Source organism: Panthera pardus, unplaced genomic scaffold (genome assembly GCF_024362965.1).
Source record: "Panthera pardus isolate Hobbes unplaced genomic scaffold, ASM2436296v1 HiC_scaffold_8, whole genome shotgun sequence".
In the NCBI taxonomy this organism is placed as follows: Eukaryota; Metazoa; Chordata; class Mammalia; order Carnivora; family Felidae; genus Panthera; species Panthera pardus.
In genome coordinates, this window is record NW_026527013.1 from 124,353,646 (window position 1) to 124,371,703 (window position 18,058).

General features: G+C 43.0%; 1 protein-coding gene across 4 annotated transcripts in view; it reads left to right on the plus strand.

Moving 5' to 3' along the window:
* BMPER (BMP binding endothelial regulator) overlaps positions 1 to 18,058 on the plus strand; it is a 248,380-nt gene that overhangs the window by 180,115 nt on the left and 50,207 nt on the right. Inside the window, exon 13 of one of the 4 annotated variants that reach the window (XM_053898436.1) lies at positions 12,476 to 12,621. The exons of the other annotated variants lie outside the window; for them this stretch is intronic. Within the exon in view, the coding sequence (XP_053754411.1) occupies positions 12,476 to 12,491 (16 nt within the window). The 3' untranslated portion in view covers positions 12,492 to 12,621. Of the gene's footprint in view, positions 1 to 12,475; positions 12,622 to 18,058 lie in introns of those variants that run through there. 4 annotated transcript variants of the gene reach the window in all.

Sequence of the window (18,058 nt, forward strand, 5' to 3'; positions counted from 1 at the left end):
AGGAAATGGTACCTTTTTGGGGTTTTCTTAATTATATGATAAATTCCACAGGGCAAATTCGATTATAAGTATGAGAAATATTCTTATAAAGTGAAAATAATAATTATAATTTTTCTGAATTAGAATTTACTTTTGAGATGTCTAGGATTTTAGACTCTTATTTTTATTTTATTTTGGTCTTTTATCCAATTCAACATTTTAAATAGTAAACTATCATCTGAAAAATTGAAAAACTTTGTGAGTAAGAAATTAGCCAAAAAATTTTTTTTTCTCTTTTGGGAAACTTTTTAGGTTTTGCTAATTTTTATTCACAAATCAATTCTACCCCTCGTGGGCTGATTTGGCATAAAAATGTGATATTTAAAAAAAGAAAAATGTGATATTTAATTAAATATTAATTTAATCTTTGTGATCAGCATAATTTGGTTTAATTCATTAATCAAATATGTTTAGGTGCAAGGTAATTTAATTATGAATCACAAAAAATTTTTAGCTGGCTGCATTGTTAATGTGTCTTAAGTCCTAGAGTTGCTAATTGACTTGTCCTTAAATTAGATAATTCCCTTTAATAATGTTTTGCATTCTCCTTCACTGGTGTGTTATGGAGAAATTCCTAGAAGCTAGGGAGATAGTGTACTGTGGAAAAATTGATGCAAAGTCATTTGAATTCTATTTGGATTCACACAGAGACTTCCCCGAGGGGGAAATGTCGAGTATTTTCAAGCCTCTCGTCTCGTTTCTCTTGTTCACCTTACTTTCCCGGCCTCATGTTGCCTTGTCTATTCGTGTCCCGGATGCCAGCCGAGACATCCAGGAGGAATAGGCAGATGCACCCCCCCATCCCCCACCTCAAAGGCTCCCTGGAGACCCTCAGCAGCCAATATCAAATCTGCTCCCCACTGCTGCCTTGGGCCACACTGAAGAAAAACTTTGGCAGCCTTGGGATGGGAGAGGCAAGGAGGTGGGCTGGGCTCTGTGGGTCATACTGGGGAAAGAGAAGACCTAGTTACTGCGTATGAAACATCAGCAATGGGCTTTTTCCTTAATGCAGACCCAATCCTGGATAAAATAGTAACAAGAAAGTGTAACCTCCCAGTAAAGCAGGGCTCTTAAGTCAGGGCAGGAGAGAAGTCAGAAGAATGAATGGGAACTGCCACAAAGCCCAGACATTCATAGACCACAGTCATCTCGGCGCTGTTTTCCTCTCTCTGCTCTCCTTAACGGGGTATAATTCATCAGAGCAAAAGCTCTGTTCACTTGTTCGGGATGGGAAAGTGTCTGGGGATTCCCAGTCTAGGAAATGTTCTTTTCTTTCCATGCAGTGGTTTTTACAGCTGTAAGGAATTGAAGTAATGCCAGAGGATTCACAGATGTGTCCTTCCTGCAGAGGTACCGGGAGGTAGGGGGCGGGAGGTAGAGCAAGAGGATATTAGAACTTCGATAGCACAACGGTGTTGGATATACTGGCGTCCTGGGACTGACAGTGGCTTCCTTCCAGAAGATCACAGACTCTGTGGAGAACCCACTTTGTGTTTTCCTATAAAGGAAACTAATCATTTATTATAAAACAAGAGAAGAGATCAGGCAAGGAGTACAGACTTCGTGTGTGTGTGTGTGTGTGTGTGTGTGTGTGTGTGAGAAAGTCATATAAAGCTCACTACTATTCTATAATTAAAATCAATCTTCCCTTGCTTCAAAGAAGAACATGCTTAGAACGTTTCTCTTTACATCTTTTAATAACTTGTCTCAAATTGCCGTTAGAACTAGAGTCCTAAAGCAAATGAGATGTTCATTTTTAAGTGTGACATGGGCCTTTCTTTTTATTTTTCTTTTGGCAAACTAATCTTTCAGGAGGAGTCCCTCTGAATCTGTCAAAAAGGTATGCTGACACCAGGTGGCAGTAGACACCTGAGTTGTACCACCTGTCAGACTAGCTGCCTACTTATTAGCACTCTCTCTCGCTCTCTCTCTCGCCCTCTTGCTCTCTGGCTCTTGCTCTCACTCTTAACTTCTGCCCTAGGCTATTCCTTTCACTGTACCTAAATATACAATGTACATTCCTGCTTCTGGGTCCATGTTATTCCCTTGCCTGGGATGCCCTCATTTTCTACATTGATTTCAGCTGAAGGTACAGTTCAAGTCTCATCCAGGCTGCTATAAATGTTCTTTCTTTAGTTTCTTAGATATGCTGATTGTGCTCATCATTATTTAGCACCTATACTATATTGCACTGCCATTGTCTCCCCCGCATTGGATTTTAGGTTCACAGGGAAATGGGGAATATCTTTCCTACCCTTTTGCATTTCACCCAGCATCACCCCTGGAAGTCACCCCTGGAAGGAAATGTTTCTTAGCTCCCTTCCAAGCTCTCTCCTGTTTTCATCCTCTCTGAACTAACTGTGACTTCTGCTACCCTCAATTCCACGTCCATCTTACGTCTTTATCCCCACACGCAGCTACACACCCATAGTCAGAATGTGCATGCATCTCGGTCTTATCAGGGAGTAGACTAGTCAGGGCAAGCAGTGCCTCTGGTCTACCTTCAATTCTCCAAGAACTGTCCACGCTTCTTATTGCATGAGCCTACTGCTGCGACTGCCTCTGGACCTTAGCACCTACCTGTGTCTACTCACAATTCACCTAAAAGCCACCTGGACCTCCCAGCTCCTCTTCTGTGTCTCAGCTAGGATTTGGCCTTGCCATCTTCTTACGCAGTATTTTCATCCACAGACACTTCTGTGTTGGTCTCTTTCAGTTGGTCTTAGGACCTCAAATTAGCCTCCTCCTCTGGAGGCACAGCAACTGACCTCCAGTGGGGTGATCTTGCCATGGCCAACTGACCCTGTGCAGTATTCTCACTCAGAATTCTCAGTACTGAGAATTCTCAGTATTCTCACCAAGGAGGCACACCCCTTCTACCTTGTCACTGGCCCCGAGCCTTCTGCCACTTTGGAATCAAAGCCTCATTGTGGTTTTTCCCTTCATCTTTCATTTATTCTTTTCCATGGCAGCCACAGGTAGATTATTTCCTGTTTGCCCCACCAGCATAACCCAAAAGAAAGGTTTTAAACTGCCTTCTAGATGCCTGGATTTCAGCTCAGAAGGGCCCTCCAGGTTAATCCAGTTTTCTTGGGGCCAAAGCAGAAAGAAAAATACATAAGTATGCTTAGAAAGGTACAGGGTTGCTTGGAACATCATTGCATCCAAGTCTAAAATCATCTCCTGTTTAAATTTTCATATCAAGAAGAGAGGAACACTATGGTTTAAAGAAGAAACAAAGAAAAATGGGACCTATCTTAGCAAGTAGGTTACCCTTTGAGGAGAGTTTGAGCCAACTGTATGGCCAGCCAACTACAAAGACAACCCTCCCTTCTGACACCACCAGTTTGGAGGCATTCCCAAATTACCTTCAGGGTCAATAATTTGCTGGAAGGACTAACATAACTCACCGAATGCTGTTACACTAGTGGTTATAGTTTATTATAGGGAAAGGATATAGATTAAGATCAGAAGAGACACAGGGCAGAGCCCAGGAAAGGGCTAAGCATGAGCCTCTGCTGTTATCTCTTATGGAGTCACGGACTGGCATTAACTCCTCTTGGCCACAGTGCTGGCAATATTCACTCTTTACAGCGTACTTCCAATCACGGAAGTTCACCTGAGCCTTTGGTATCCCAAGATTTTCCTGGGACTACCACCTGCTATCTACATGGATGACGTGGTCTCCAGCTCCTCCTGGAGGCCATGCTAATGCCTTTCATACCCAGTTCCTCTGGAGGTTGGGACTGTTGTGATATGGCCCAAAGCCCCCACCATAAATCCCATTGTTAGAGTGTCTGGTGTCCAAAGCCCCCAGGTAGAAAACAATACTCCGGATAGGCAGGGTATTCCAGGGGCCTGGGGATCACTCCCTCACACCCCTGGGGAGCCAAAGACCAGGGCCAGACTTTGGGGCAAGGTCAGTTTTTCACTATACAACCTGCCTGGCTCAAGGTTAAATCTAATTTTGATTTGATTTTAATGTTAGCTTTGAATTTATTTTCAGCATCAACTTCCTAGAATCCTGCAGTGTTTCTCCTCAGAAAATTACATTCTGGGATGCAATTAGATGAGGCTTTTGAACACAGATTTGAATGAGTGTCATTGTCACAGGTCAAACACTAATTACTTTGTAGCACCTCTCTTGGCTGCTTAGGGGATGCCTTGATTATTCTCAGTAAGCAGGAGACAGTCTGGTGTAGCTTCCTTACATTTTCATTATTTATGAGCGTAAGGCATTTTCCATCCGTGAGAGCGAAGCTGACGTGGATAGTGTTTTCTTCATTTCCCTGTTGTGGTCTGGGAACTCTGGTAAGAACGTCCATGGCTGGTCTCAACGTCTCTCACTGTCCATTCAAGTTTTCAAATATCCTGCTCCGCCACGAGTCTGTGGAAGAGGATTTCATTAATTATTTACTTTGCTCCTTTTACAACTTTCAACTGAGCACCTGCTGTGTGCCGGGTACCATTGCAGGTTGGCAATTCAGGACGGAACAAGAGAGACAAAAACTTTTCCTTCAGAGGACCCGGAGTCTAGCATGAGCAGACAACTATAAATAAGAAACAAGGTCACTGCCAACTGTGAGAAGAGTAATGGAGGAAACAGGCTGGTTAGTCAGGGAGGCTAGCTCTGAATTAGGTGCACACAAAGAGGCTGCATGAGGAGCTCCGCTTTGAGTGGAATCCACTGCAGATGGGAAAGGACTGCGAGGAGGCCGGCCAAGGCAGGAGGAAGGGCAGAGGCCCCAGGGCTGGGAGGGTGTGGCCCGTTTGAAGACCTGAAAGGAGGCTGCCACGGCTGACACTTTGAGAAAGTGATGGGAATTTGTACCTCTTAATCCCCTCCACCTCTTCCACCCTTCCCTTCCCCCCAACCGCCTCCAGTCTGGCAACCACCAGTTTGTTCTCTATATCTCTAAGTCTGTTTCTGTTCTGCTTTGTTCGTTGGTTTGTTTTGATTTTTAGATTCCACATATAAGTGCGATCATATAGTATTTGTCTTTGTCTGACTCACTTTGCTAATACCCTCTAGCTCCATCCATGTTGTCACAAATAGCAAGAGCCCATTCTTTTTTATGGCTGAGTGGTATTCCATTGCATATGTACAAATCTTCCTTATCCACCATCCATGTATTGACGGATACTTAGGTTGCTTCCATATCTTGGCTATTATAGATAATGCTTCATATATCTTTCTGAATTAGTGTGTTTTTCTTTAGGCAAATATCCAGAAGTGGAATAAATAAGTCATGGGGATGAAAAGTACAGCATAGTTAATACAGTCCACAATATTGTAATAGCTTTGTGTGGTGATAGGTATAACTAGACCTATCATGGTGAGCATTTTGTAATGTCTGTAAATGTTGATTCACCATGCTATAACCTGAAGCTAATATAACTTTGTACGTCAACTATACTTCAATGAAAAATAAATTAAGTAATTAAAAAAAAATACATACTTGTCAGGAAGATACAAGAAAGTAATGGGTATGCTGCCAACAGCCCTGTGATCTCGGAAGCACATCCTTGTCCACTGATGTCCAGAGGAGACAACAACCCCAGCCAACAACACCGTGATCACATCCTTGTGAGACCCTGAGCAGAGTCCCTGCCTGGACTCCTGATCTAGAGAAACTGAGATAGTAAATGTGTGTTGTTTTAAGCCACGTAATTTGTTGTTTAAGCCACTAACCTTTTTACACAGTAATAGACAGCTACTCTATGTAGAAAGCAATTTGGACTTGTCTTTGGATTTACTGTTCTTTAAATATTGACAAAAAGTGCAATATGAGCACTCTTTTTTTTTTTTTTTAGCTATTTCAAACTTTCCCATTTTATATAGTTTGATGGGACACCACCAGTTCTGGGTTCCCTGTCTCTACTACGTGGTTCTGTACTTCCCTTAACATTGCAGATTTGAAAAATGTATTCTAAGTGTGTTTTTAAAAACCTTATCACTACTAAGCTGTAGCCTCCTTGAAGCTCTATGTTTTGCTCATTATCGTATGCCCAACACCTAAGAAGGCGTGTGAAATATTTATATTTCCTGGTACTCGAAAAAATATATGTTGAACGATTAAATAGAAAAAAAAATGAATAAACAAAGAAATGCTTTTTAATAAGTGATGGATAAAATGGTACAAAATGCCTGTGATTGTCAGGCAGACTTTGGAATCTGCATTAATTTCTGAGCTCCTCCATTCCCAAGTTGTGTGCTGTTGGGCAGGTGAGTTCGCCTGCTGAAGCCCCGGATGTGCCATGTGTAGAAGAGGGCGGTAAGAGGACCTATCGGATTGCTCTGAGGGTTTGTTATGAGGCTTGCAGGAGGCACTCCACGTGGATATTTTCTCCAGGCCTGGAATATGGCAAATGCTCAGTCAATGGCAATTTTATTATTAATATGATTTCATTGCTCTGAAATAGAAACCTGTTTTGTACTTAGCCCTCAGTATAACCTATTCAGCCTGGCTCCAGAGCCTGAAGACGTGTTTTGGTTTTGTTCTATGTGATCATTTCTAGACCCAGCCGGAAGAACTTCTTCATATCTTGCATGGAAATGGATGCTTTTTCTTAAAACAAAACAAGGCAAACAAACCCAAAAGCCAGTTGGGAATTCATTAAAGTTTTCACAATGTGCGCTTCACACATGGTTTCAACTGACAGTATGGACCCAGAAGGGGAGGGGAAGAAGGGACAATTAATTCTCTTAGATGAGCATTTAGATGTGAACTTAAAAAATTGAACTCATCCCTAATGAGGGTAGAGATTAACAATAGAAGGAGTTCATGTGTCATGTTTTGTTTTTCTTAGAAGAATACAGAGTACTGGAAAAGAAGAAATGTATGCAAAATTCTGACTTTTTTCATGTCAATATTCTTTGCTTTCTTTAATAGTATCTGAGCATAATTTAACCTTCACATGACGCTTCAAGGTTCTTACTGGGGTATTAGCTACATCGTTCCTAGGAGACCTGGGAGGGGGGTTCCTGAGTTCTGTTTGAGGTTTAGACCTTCCTAGTAGCTCATGTCTTCTTGTTATGGCTTCCCCTGGCCCTATTTCCCTCTCTTCATTTCTTTTGTTGCTGTTGTTTCGATGTAGAAAATATTGTTGGTTAATACTGTTTGCAAATGAAGTATTTAAAGGTTCTGATAAAAGACACAAGGCTTTCTCTTATGAGAAAAGTCCTTTGGGATATGGACTGTATTTTTTTTTCCTCTTGCCAGTGGTAACCAGACAGCTCAGAGCAAGTTTGTGACCCATTTCAATCAAATGTACAGAACTTCAGTTGAGGATTTTATTTCTTAAACTAATCACAATCCTGGTTTCATTTTTACCTTGTGCATTTTCCTCATTTACTAAGTTTCATTTTATTTCATTCTGCATGTAGTTTTGTAAGGTGATTTAAATCCTTTCTGGAACAAGTTGGGAAATAAGTGAAGTGATTATGGGCAAGGGATCTAACACCTCTGAACTTCCATGTTTTTCGTCATGAAATAGAGCAACGGTTGCTTATGAGGCTGAATGAGGTTCCCCTTGTAAAGCCCAGATGGAATGACCAAGGAGCTGACTTCTGCTGGCCGTATCAGCAGCAAGATATAGTGGCTTACGTGAGGACAGGCCTGAGCCCTGGTGTTTTACATCGTCCTTTAGAAAATCAGGGTATGCAGTTGGGTGCCAGAACTAAGAATCAAGAGAACCTGTATATGGGAGTCCTCAGAGATGGCCCTGGGTAGGCTGGCTTCCATCAGGCCACACAGATTTGTTGGAACTTTGATGTATTATGAGTACAGCATTGTGGCTCAGTGAAACCACAGGGACAGGTGCAGCATCTTGAGAATTAGCTGGTGTCTTGGCAACACCGTGGACTTCTCCAAGGTGTCATGGTGGCCCTCATATGTTGTGGGAGCAGCTACAGGGCTTCGGTCCAGAGCTCAGAGCTGTACTGAGTTTGACAGCCATCTGGGACTCTTTGACCATTTCCCAATCGAGCTGGCAAAAATTTAAATCAATGGAGAGCGTGTGAATACAAAATAAGAGGTAACGTTTTACATTCCTGGATCCTTCTACACATTTTCCTTTATTTACATGGAAATCTGCAATTCAATCTCATTTTTCTTCTTACCTGGCACAGACAAGGAGTCGTAGGCATTCACACGCAGGCTTTCAGAGGGGAAATGGTTCAACCAGGGAAAAGAATTCAGAAGTGTGCATATGGTTAAAAAAAAAAATAAAAAGACCAAGGGGTAGTTTAGTTAAGGGAAAAAAATGGTGAATTATTGTTTTATATATCCACAGTCCTCTTTTCTAGGCTTATGGTCAATTACTCATGTCTAGGAGTCAGTGAAATCAATAAATAATAAAATAGATATATATTATCTATTGTAAAAAGGATTATTTTAGAGTCACGATTGATTGATTACATAATTCAGTGGGCGCTGTTCAAGGTGCTGGAGATATGGCAGTGAATGAGATAAATGAGTCAGTCCTCTGGCTCACAGAACTTGCAGAACAGGCTAGTGAGTGAGGGTGACAAGTAAACAGGACTGTACATAGGGAGGGATGCATTTTTGAAAGAAGATGTACACGATGCTGTGGGAATCTGCCAGGGGGTGGCTGCCTGGAGGAGGTGACTTCCTAAAACATATGTAGGGTTTAGTTGCACAAAAAAGAGGAGGAATGTATTGGGGAAAAGGACAGAGGAAAAGGTTCCAGCCATAGAAGACTGCATGTTCGAGCTGTGGAGGCCAGCAAGAGCCTGGCCCAGGCAGCTAGGAGAAGGGTATTCCATGGTGCAGTGTCATAAACAATGAGGGGTGTGGACAGTGGGCCCGGAGGCAAAGGCCTCAGCCAGATCATAACAGTGTATGCCCCACCATCCATCAGACAATGGAAGGGGCATACTGTAGTGTCATTCAGACATTAACTGGAGCAGGTTATTCGGAGCAGTGGTTCAGTAGAGCCAAAGCTTTCCATTTATTCCTCATTTATTTCCTAGTTTTTGTGCACCTGTTGTATATTCTATGCTCTCAAACTTTAGCAAGTTTCAGAATCATTTAGAGAGCTGATTCAGTGTGTTTAGGGTGGGGCCTCAGAATGTGCATTTCTAACAAGTTCCCAGGTGATGCTGCGGGTGGGGGACCACACCTGGAGAGCCTCTGTACAAAGTGGAAGAATTACAAGAAGAATTGCTTCCAGGTGTTTATGGGTCCTCAAGGGACTCAATTCTCTGAGATTTTGTCTCAATGATCTTTTTTTTTTTTTTTTTTTTTTTTTTTGGATCACGGGGCTTATGTGTGGGTTTTGGTTTTGGTTTTGTCCTCTACAGTCTATCTCCAAATGTTAGAGATGAGAATGCAGAGGGACCCATGGCTTAGGGGGTTAGGAGCTAAGTGTATGCCCTCTTAGACCAAAGCGGTAATGGGACCTCAGTGGCATTTTCTTGGTGTGTCATTCAAAGTACAAGCACCAAAGTAAATCTTTTTATGTCTGTTTTTGTGAGTGAAAGGGTACTGGTCTTACTGCCTCCTTGTTCATAAGGCCAGGCCAACCAGAAGGGCTGGATTTGCCCTGCTGGGTTATTTGTGCGTCAGAATTAGAATCCAGAGTCAAAGTTCTCCTGGTTGCTGAGATGCCTTTTCACTGAGAGCCCGGTGCAGGGAACCACCTGGGTCACTTTTAGATGACCCAGGACCCAGCCAGTGAGGTGGGAGAGAGGACTGAACACCGTGTAGCTTTGTTGTTGAGCAGGATCAGAGCCCAGGATTCCTGTGCAGAGTCAGGGCTACCCAAATCCTCTCTTCCCTCATGCACTCAGACAGACCCGGAGACAGGGGCCAGGATTGTGCGGCCAGAACGGCCGACAGGATGTATCTGTAAAAATCTGTTTCCTTTCTACTGGCGTTAGGCTTTTAAAGAGCCCGGTCAATGGGCACAGAGAATAGAGAAATAAATGCTTTGCAAGGAAATGGGGAAATCTGGTGACAATCCTGGAATTAATAATTCTTTTAACATGAAAGAGCCATTCCTTATGATCTTTACTGTCTTACCTAGTGTTTGGAGTTTTAAAAGAGAGAGAAGACAAGCTGGTTTGTTCATTGCATCACAAGCAAATGGCCCATGTGTGAGCATGAAGGTAGGATGCATTTGAGCTGCTCAAAGAATATGGGCCAGAAGACCTTTCAGAGCCCCTGAAAGCTTTTCCATATGAAAAGGAAACCAGGAAATTGGAGTCTTCATTTTGTCTTTGTGATCAAAGGCGGGAAGGAAAGATATTAAGCAGATACTGACCCATAGTTCTGTGGCCACCATTAGGGTTTATTGGCCTTAATAGCAAATAAGGACTGTAGAAAAGCTGAGGTTGGTATTTACTTGAGGGGATAAAAAGAGTAAGATCCTGAAGTTGACTGGAAATAGAGGGCTGAATTACTATATAATGAATCCATGGGCTTCGGTAATAGGAGGTACCAACGACCGTGTTAGCTAGCATTGATTGACATGCGTTATGTGCCAGAAACTCTGCGAGTCCTAGTAATATATTACAATGTTAATAATAATGGATAATGCTACAATAACAGAGGAGTAAGAGCTTACATGTTTGGGTGCTTGCTATGTGCCGAGTGGCCTCTAAGGGCTTTGCCTGCCCGTAGTATTCCATTTGTGTGGATGAGGAGCTAGAGTTTAAAGGAGTTAAAAATATCACCCAAGGTCACCATGCAAAAAAGAGGCAGAGTCAGGATTTGAAACCAAATCTGTTTGACCCAGAGCTTATGCTTTTGACCATTACCATCATAATCTGGTAATAGTTCCCCCTTGTAACCTTCATCCTCAGCCCTAAATTTTCTCCATTTTCTAAATGGAGCTAAAAACACTTGGATTTTGCAAATGTTTCATATACTGCAATTTATTTTCATTTTTTTTTCTTTTAAAATATTTTCTTTTAAGCAAAATTATCTGTTCAGGCTTTGGAAGTCTTATGCTACAGTTTATGTTGGCTGACTTTTAAGTAAACCAATTTCATCCTATTGGTCTTTTAAGGAGAAATATATGAATTTCAAAATGGTGACCGTTTTCCTATTCAAAAAAATTTTTTTAGTTAGTCTGTTTGTTTATTTGTTTATTTATTTATTTATTTTGAGAGAGACCATGCATGCATAAGTGGGAGAGGAGCAGAGAGACAGAGGGAGAGAGAGAATCGCAAGCAGGCTCTGCACTGTCAGCACAGAGCCTGATGCAGGGCTCAATCCCATGAACCCTGAGATCATGACCTGAGCCAAAACCAAGAGTCGGATGCTTAACCAACTGAGCCACCCAGGAACCTCTCTATTCAAATGTTTTTCTGGTCCACGGTATTATCCTAGCACTAAGGCACACTAGTGCCCGATACCACTGTGAACGGCGGAGTTCATCATGGAACAGAGATCCTTGGTTCTGGTGCTCTGCACCCGTAAAGTATTTCTCTTTCATATTTTTTCTTCTTTTGCTTTTCAAGATTGTTTAGAAGTAATTTATAAAGAAAGAAATTGATTTTTGTTTCACTTCTTAAGATGTTGAGATTGATGAGATACTGGTAGGATTCTTAACTTCTGGGAAGTCACAGTCCTTGTTGAGAATCTGTTGAAAGCTAAGGGTCCTTTTTCCAGAAAAATGCATGCACACCTGTGCATGTAGCAGGGAATTATCTGTGTAGGGGTCAGTGGACGCTGGGTTTAAAAATCCTGCCTCTTTCCTCCCTCCTTCTTTCCCTTCAGCTGTTTAACTGATGTTTCTTGAGCCCTGTTAAATGTCAGGTGATGTTTGTGTGTTGGGATTACAGTGGTGAGTGAAATAGACATGGTCCCTGTCTTCATGGGGTTTATAGTCTAGTGAATGAGACAGGCAGTAATCTAGTGTCCTCACAAATAAATGTGCTGTGATATGTGTCTGTTTCAAAGGAAAACTGGTGTATAAGAGGATGATTTTACAGGAGGATCAGACCCAGTAGATGTGTGTATAGGGGAAGAGGGAGGCCAATGGATCAGAGAACTCCCTCTTCACAGGAAATGATATTTGAGCTGACATCAGAAGGATGGGGAGCAGTGAACCAAGCTCAGAGGCAAGAAGAGAGGGGCCTAACTAGGGAGTTTTGTGCCATATTCATATGCCCCTAAAGTGATGTAGCCAAGCCTGAATTACCTGTGTGCCCATCCCAAGGAGCTCTGTGTACTTCCTGTGTTCAACGTAATAAGGTCCCAGGACACAGAATCTCACCTGTCAGTGTGATTCACTCATGTTATATGTCAAATCATATTTCCCCTGAAGGTAAATCCTTCTCATGGAGCTTTCAAGTGGGTTTTCTCCTCACCCTCATGGGTGACCGTATCACTGACTTGGTTATATCTCGGGCAGGGCTTTATATTACTTGTTATGATATGCTTGGGCACACCGTGTTCTTTCACAGGGCACATCTGGAGTGATCAAGGCACACTTGCTGCACATGTGGGCACACACGCACAGACACGCATGCCAAGCCATGTCCACGCCGCCACTGCACAATCCGTAAGACACCAGCACGAGGTTCAGACCTTTGCTATTCTTTGTTATCCTTGGACCAGCAGTGCTGGGAGCTTGATGAGTGCCGGTGTGGTTTTCAACATTCCCGCCCGGACCTAATCTGTACTGTGTTGTTGAATATTTTTGTCAAAGGCTTCCATTAAAGGCTTGATAACACATTGAAGCTTTTGATCATCTATATTTTGTTTAAACATTTTTTAACGTTTATTCAGAGATACAGAGAGAAGACAGAGCGTGAGTGGGGGAAGGGCAAAGAGAGACAGAGACACAGAATCTGAAGTAGGCTCCAGGTTCCCAGCTGTCAGCACAGAGCCCGACACAGGGCTTGAACCCACAAACCATGAGATCATGACCTGAGCAAAAGCTGGACGCTTAACCCACTTATGGGGGGCGCCCCATAATTATCTATATTTTAATAGAACAATTTCTTTTCCTATGCAGAGAAAAGGAGTCCAGGTAACTGTTTTGTGAGACAGTTGTAATTTGACTCTAGTGTGTCACAGGGGCTGAAGGCACGCAGTTGGGTCACACTTCCGCAAAGAGCTTTCACCTGTTTGTGAGTTGGTCCCCTATTAGTTACTGGCCTTGTGCTTCATTATTTACATCAGATGGAAAGTCTCTTAACAGGACTTTTTGAAGCAACTAGGGATGCTGAAACAGGGCAAGGCAATTGTACACTGATCAGTGAAATAGCTCATATTTATGAGGCGTAAGGTCATTTGTGTTTGCTTCACCCTTGGTTCTTAAAAGGGTCTTCCCAGACCTTGAGCCACAAGATTACAGTGAGAAGCAGCCCAGGCACCAGCACGGCTCCTCCATCTGCCCAGCTGTGCCTTTCACTCTCCACTGGGCCCATTCCTGCCTGCTCCCTGATTCTCAGGCTCTGTCCTTCAGATCTTGATAATAGTAACTCATTCCCTGCCTCGCTGGGCCATCTAGCCACCCGTTTGCTTTCCCTTCCCTCAATTTTAGCATTGGGTAAGGCCCTTCCCACATGAGTCTCAGGCCCAGAGCACCCCTCAGGTGGTGGAGAATCACAGCTCAGGGAGAGTGCAAGAGTCCAGGTGTTAAAGTGGCAGAATAACTTTTCTTTGCACTTTGAAGGCATCCTCTATTTCCTAAGTTTAGCTGTAGCATGTACTGTCGCTCGCCTTGTATGAATTAGATCTTTTATTTCAGTTGCATTTAAAGAAAACCCCAATTAAACTAGCTTTAGTAGTAATGGATTTAATCTGTAAAAATGAGTATTAATTGACTCGTGTGACTGAAAAGTCAGGGCATTTTTCAGTTTCGCTCATGGCTTGATTCAGAGTTTAAATGAGGTTCCCGGGGATTGTGCTTTCTCCAGTTCCTGCCACAGTGTGTCTATGTTGGAATATAGCCCCCCTGCCCCCCGCCCCAAATACTTCTTGGTTAGAGCTTCAGACAAATTATGCAGACACGGGTGAGTCTTTTCTCCCTCAAACCCCAGCAAGTCTCATGAACCTCCTTGGTTTTGAGTCTTGTGCCCATTTCTAAACCAATCAATCACCATAACTGGGAAAGTCACATGAGTTGACTCATTTAGACAAGTGGTTCTCAAACGTAGGCAGGCATCAGACTCACTTGGGGAACCCGTCCAAACACAGATTGCTGACCCCACACCCAGAGTTTCTGATTCAGCAGGTCTGAGGTGGGATCTGAGAGTTTCTAACAAGTTCCTAGGTGATGCTGATGTTGCTGGTCAGAGGACCACACCTTGAGAACCACTGGTTTAAACTAATCAATGGCTTATCACACAGAGACTGGGAGAGAGACACCAACGTAATTGAAGGTCCTCTTTTACCTGTGGAGGGGAGATGGATGTTTCCATTTCTCCCTCTCTAGCTTGCTTGTGTTCCTGTTAACCACAATTCCTGCCACCGTGTCGTGAGGAACACCTCTACCAGGGACTTTCTTAGGCTCAGGGAATGCAGCTGTGACCCAAAGTTTTTATTCTCCTGACCTGGAAGGGTGGTTAGGATGGCAAGAATAAGCAAATGCATGTGTAGTACATGAGGTGATTTCATGTTCTACTGAGAAACACAGAGCAGGAAAGGGGACGGAGAACACTGCTGGGGGCTGGAAGCAGTTTCCTGTAACTTGATGAGGAAAAGCCTCTTGGATAAGGTACCATTTGAGCTGAGAGCTGAAGGGAGAGAGGGAGTGAGCCCTACCCCAATTTAGGAAAAATGCTTTCCAGGCAGAGTCCAAGGGGCTTGGAGACTTTGAGGAATAACAAAAGGCCACTGTACTGGAGGCAGAAGGAGCGAGGGGCAGAGGGAGAAAAAAATGCAGAAACATAGGGCTTTACAGACTGTGGAAAGGGCCTTGGGTTTTTTTTTTTTTTAATATGTTTTTAACATTTATTCATTTTTTGAGAGACAGAGAGTATGAGCAAAGGAAGGGCAGAGAGAGGGGAGACAGAATCCGAAGCAGGCTCCAGGCTCTGAGCTGTCAGTGCAGAGCCTGATGCAGGGCTTGAACTCAGGAACCATGAGATCATGACCTGAGCCGAAGTCAGCCACGTAAGCGACTGAGCTACCCAAAGTATTTACTGTGAGGAAGAAGAGAAACTTCCCTGAGACATGAGCAGCACCTCTGGGAATAGGGATTTGAAATATGATAGAATAAACATGGGTATAGAGAGAATGAACTGTGCCCTCATATTCAGTTAGGGTCCAACTACTGAAAATCCAGCACTGGGCTTTAAGTGGACCTGGCATTTTTGCTCCCTTCCCTAATCATTTCTTGTGACCGTATGGTTTGAATCTAGGTATTCTACAGAGGATGGGAGACGTTATCCATCTGTCTTCTGGCCAGTGCCTCTTGATCCCTTGTCTCAGTTTTTTAGTAAAGTTGAATAAAAGATTATTTCTTCTGAATGTAAGCACTGAGTGATAACCCACCATCACATAAACTTGAAACTCTACCATTTCTTCCATTCCTCTTCCAGGCATTAGGGAGAAGGGATTGCTGTTGAATTTTGCTTGGAAAAAAGTTTTGGAAGGACACTGATTTTTTGTTCTTTAAGTAACTTCCCTTCAAAAGAAAGGAAGAAATGAAAAAGTAGTTCTGATTAAAATACAGGTGTCGCAGAGGGGTAACATGTTTCCGGTTCTGCAGGGCTGCTGAAATGGAAGAACTCTTGGGACCTTCAAGAGAATGAATCATGAGAGCGATTCTAACAATACAGATGAACCTGGAACACCAGACAGTCTCCCAGGGGGCGGGCTCATCCAGGGGGCTCTAAACTCATCCAGAAGCTGTGGTGCTGGGGCCAGCGGTGAAACCTAGCGTAGCCTATCTTGGTGCTCAGGAGCACTTAGTGACTCTATCATTTATTCCGTCAAGTTCATGGTCCTGAGTGTGGTTGTCGAGGCTCCTTGCCATCTGGTGATTCCTTATGTTTTTAGATTTGCTCATTTTTACCTACATTGTATTCCAGCCAATCTGGCAACCCCTGAGTGCACTTCATACTTTCTCATGAGTGTGACTTTGGTTTTGTTTCCTGTCATTTGCTGGGACTGTCCTTCCCTACCTCTCCCTGTCCCAACTCAGTTTAAGGACTGCTTAAATGCTTTCTAAAAGCATTTTCTAAAGCTAAAATTTATTCCCCTTCCCCTGTGCCTCTCATGCTTTGGTTGTTCCATTTTATGCACTAATTCCATTTGGCCTTGGATATATTACCATTATTCCTCTATAGGACAGCTTTCCTCAAGAGATAAAAGCTCTTGAGGAAAGAGGCCATTTGTCATGTGTGTTTATGTTCCTCTCACACACCCACCACACCCCAGCATAATGCTAGAGGGACTTAAGAGAAATTCCTGCTTTAACTGAGTGATGGTGATTATGGGCCATTGTAATCTTGGGGCTTGTCAGGCAATTTCCTTTCCTTTCTCTCTCTTTCTTCTCTTCTCTTCTCTTCTCTTCTCTTCTCTTCTCTTCTCTTCTCTTTCCTCCCCACCCCCCTCTCATATTCTTACACAGTCTCTCCTTTTCTTTAGGAACACATGGATTACACTTTCCTGAGCTCAGGACCACTTTCCCTTTTTGTCTAGAAATTTCTAGAGCCATCTCTAGAAAGAGAAGTATGATTCAACCCAACCAAATGGTCTGGGGTTGAGCTATGTGTGTGCAGTGGTGGTTGCAGAGGCCCCAAAATGAGCCCAGACACATTCTGCTCCTGGATATGCTTAGTTCCCTGGCTTTCCCTTGCAAACTTATCTTCCCTCAGTTGACCCATTGCCTGGGTGGCAGGAAGAACATGAGATGTTCCCATCATGGATCTCCCAACCTGAAAAATTGGAGTAAGGCATGTTCAGAAACACCTTTCAGCTTGGAAAGGGGAATGGAGAGAGCTGATTTGTGCATAATCTCAGGGTTGTGGGATTCCCAGAGATGTCCCTTACTTCATATATGTACCTTGATTTGCTTTCTTTTGTTCAACAATCTGTCTTCTGGATTTTTCTTAATTACAAATTGCCTCCTATGTAGAAATGATTGACTAGGAATGTGTACTTTCTGTGAAGGTAGGAGGTACATCTTCTACAAGGTGGAGGGAGGCAAATGATGCAGTATGCCTTAGCTTTTTACGAGTATGTTAGTTAGTCATCTTTGCTCATAACTGCTGTCTTTTGTGAAGTTCATCTCACAGATGAATTACAAGTTGAGGCGTGTTGTGCATAATTGGGCTGTCAGGGCCATCATGTTGTGTGAATTCTGAACACATTCCGTACGTCTGCAGAGGCTGGCAACAGATTGTGAGCGTGCTCCTGGAGTCATACACGCCTTCTTGTCCTGATCTGGACTTTCTTAAAAGAGGCCTAAGAAGACAGGTTCAATTTGGGTTTCGTTCTTCTTCCCTCTAGATGACATTGGAAGAAAACTAAAAGCACCTGAGGACCTGTCAAAGTCAATCATATTTATGCTTAGAAACCAAGTTCATCACAGAGGGCTAATCAGTGATGTCTGGACTCACCAGTGATGAGAATGGTTTGACCTTTGACTCATGAGTCAAGTTATTTTTCCAGTGGAAGATGAAATAATTTGTGATATGTAGATTCCTCAGTGAGGATGAAGTTAGTCCCTTTTTGACTTACAGAGTTTAAGACAATTAAGTGTACAAAGTGCAGGCTTACTTCACAGTCCTATTTAAGAAAGGTGGCTGTGTCCTTTCCAAAGGGTCCATTTGCCTTGAAGTGAGTAGATAAACTATCTTCCATGTGATCAGAGGCACTGTTTCATTCAAGCTAACATTGCTCCTGAACCAAAGGAGCATCGAGACAATTTTCATTGCTGCCCTTTAACAGATAAGGAGATGGGGATAATCAGATCACAGGCCTATTTTCCAAATGTGGCCCAGTCTGTGAGGGACACATAAGCATTGGATTGATATTCAGGCCTTCAGTGTCCCAGCTCCCAAAGTCCATCTCGCAGAAGGTATTGTTGC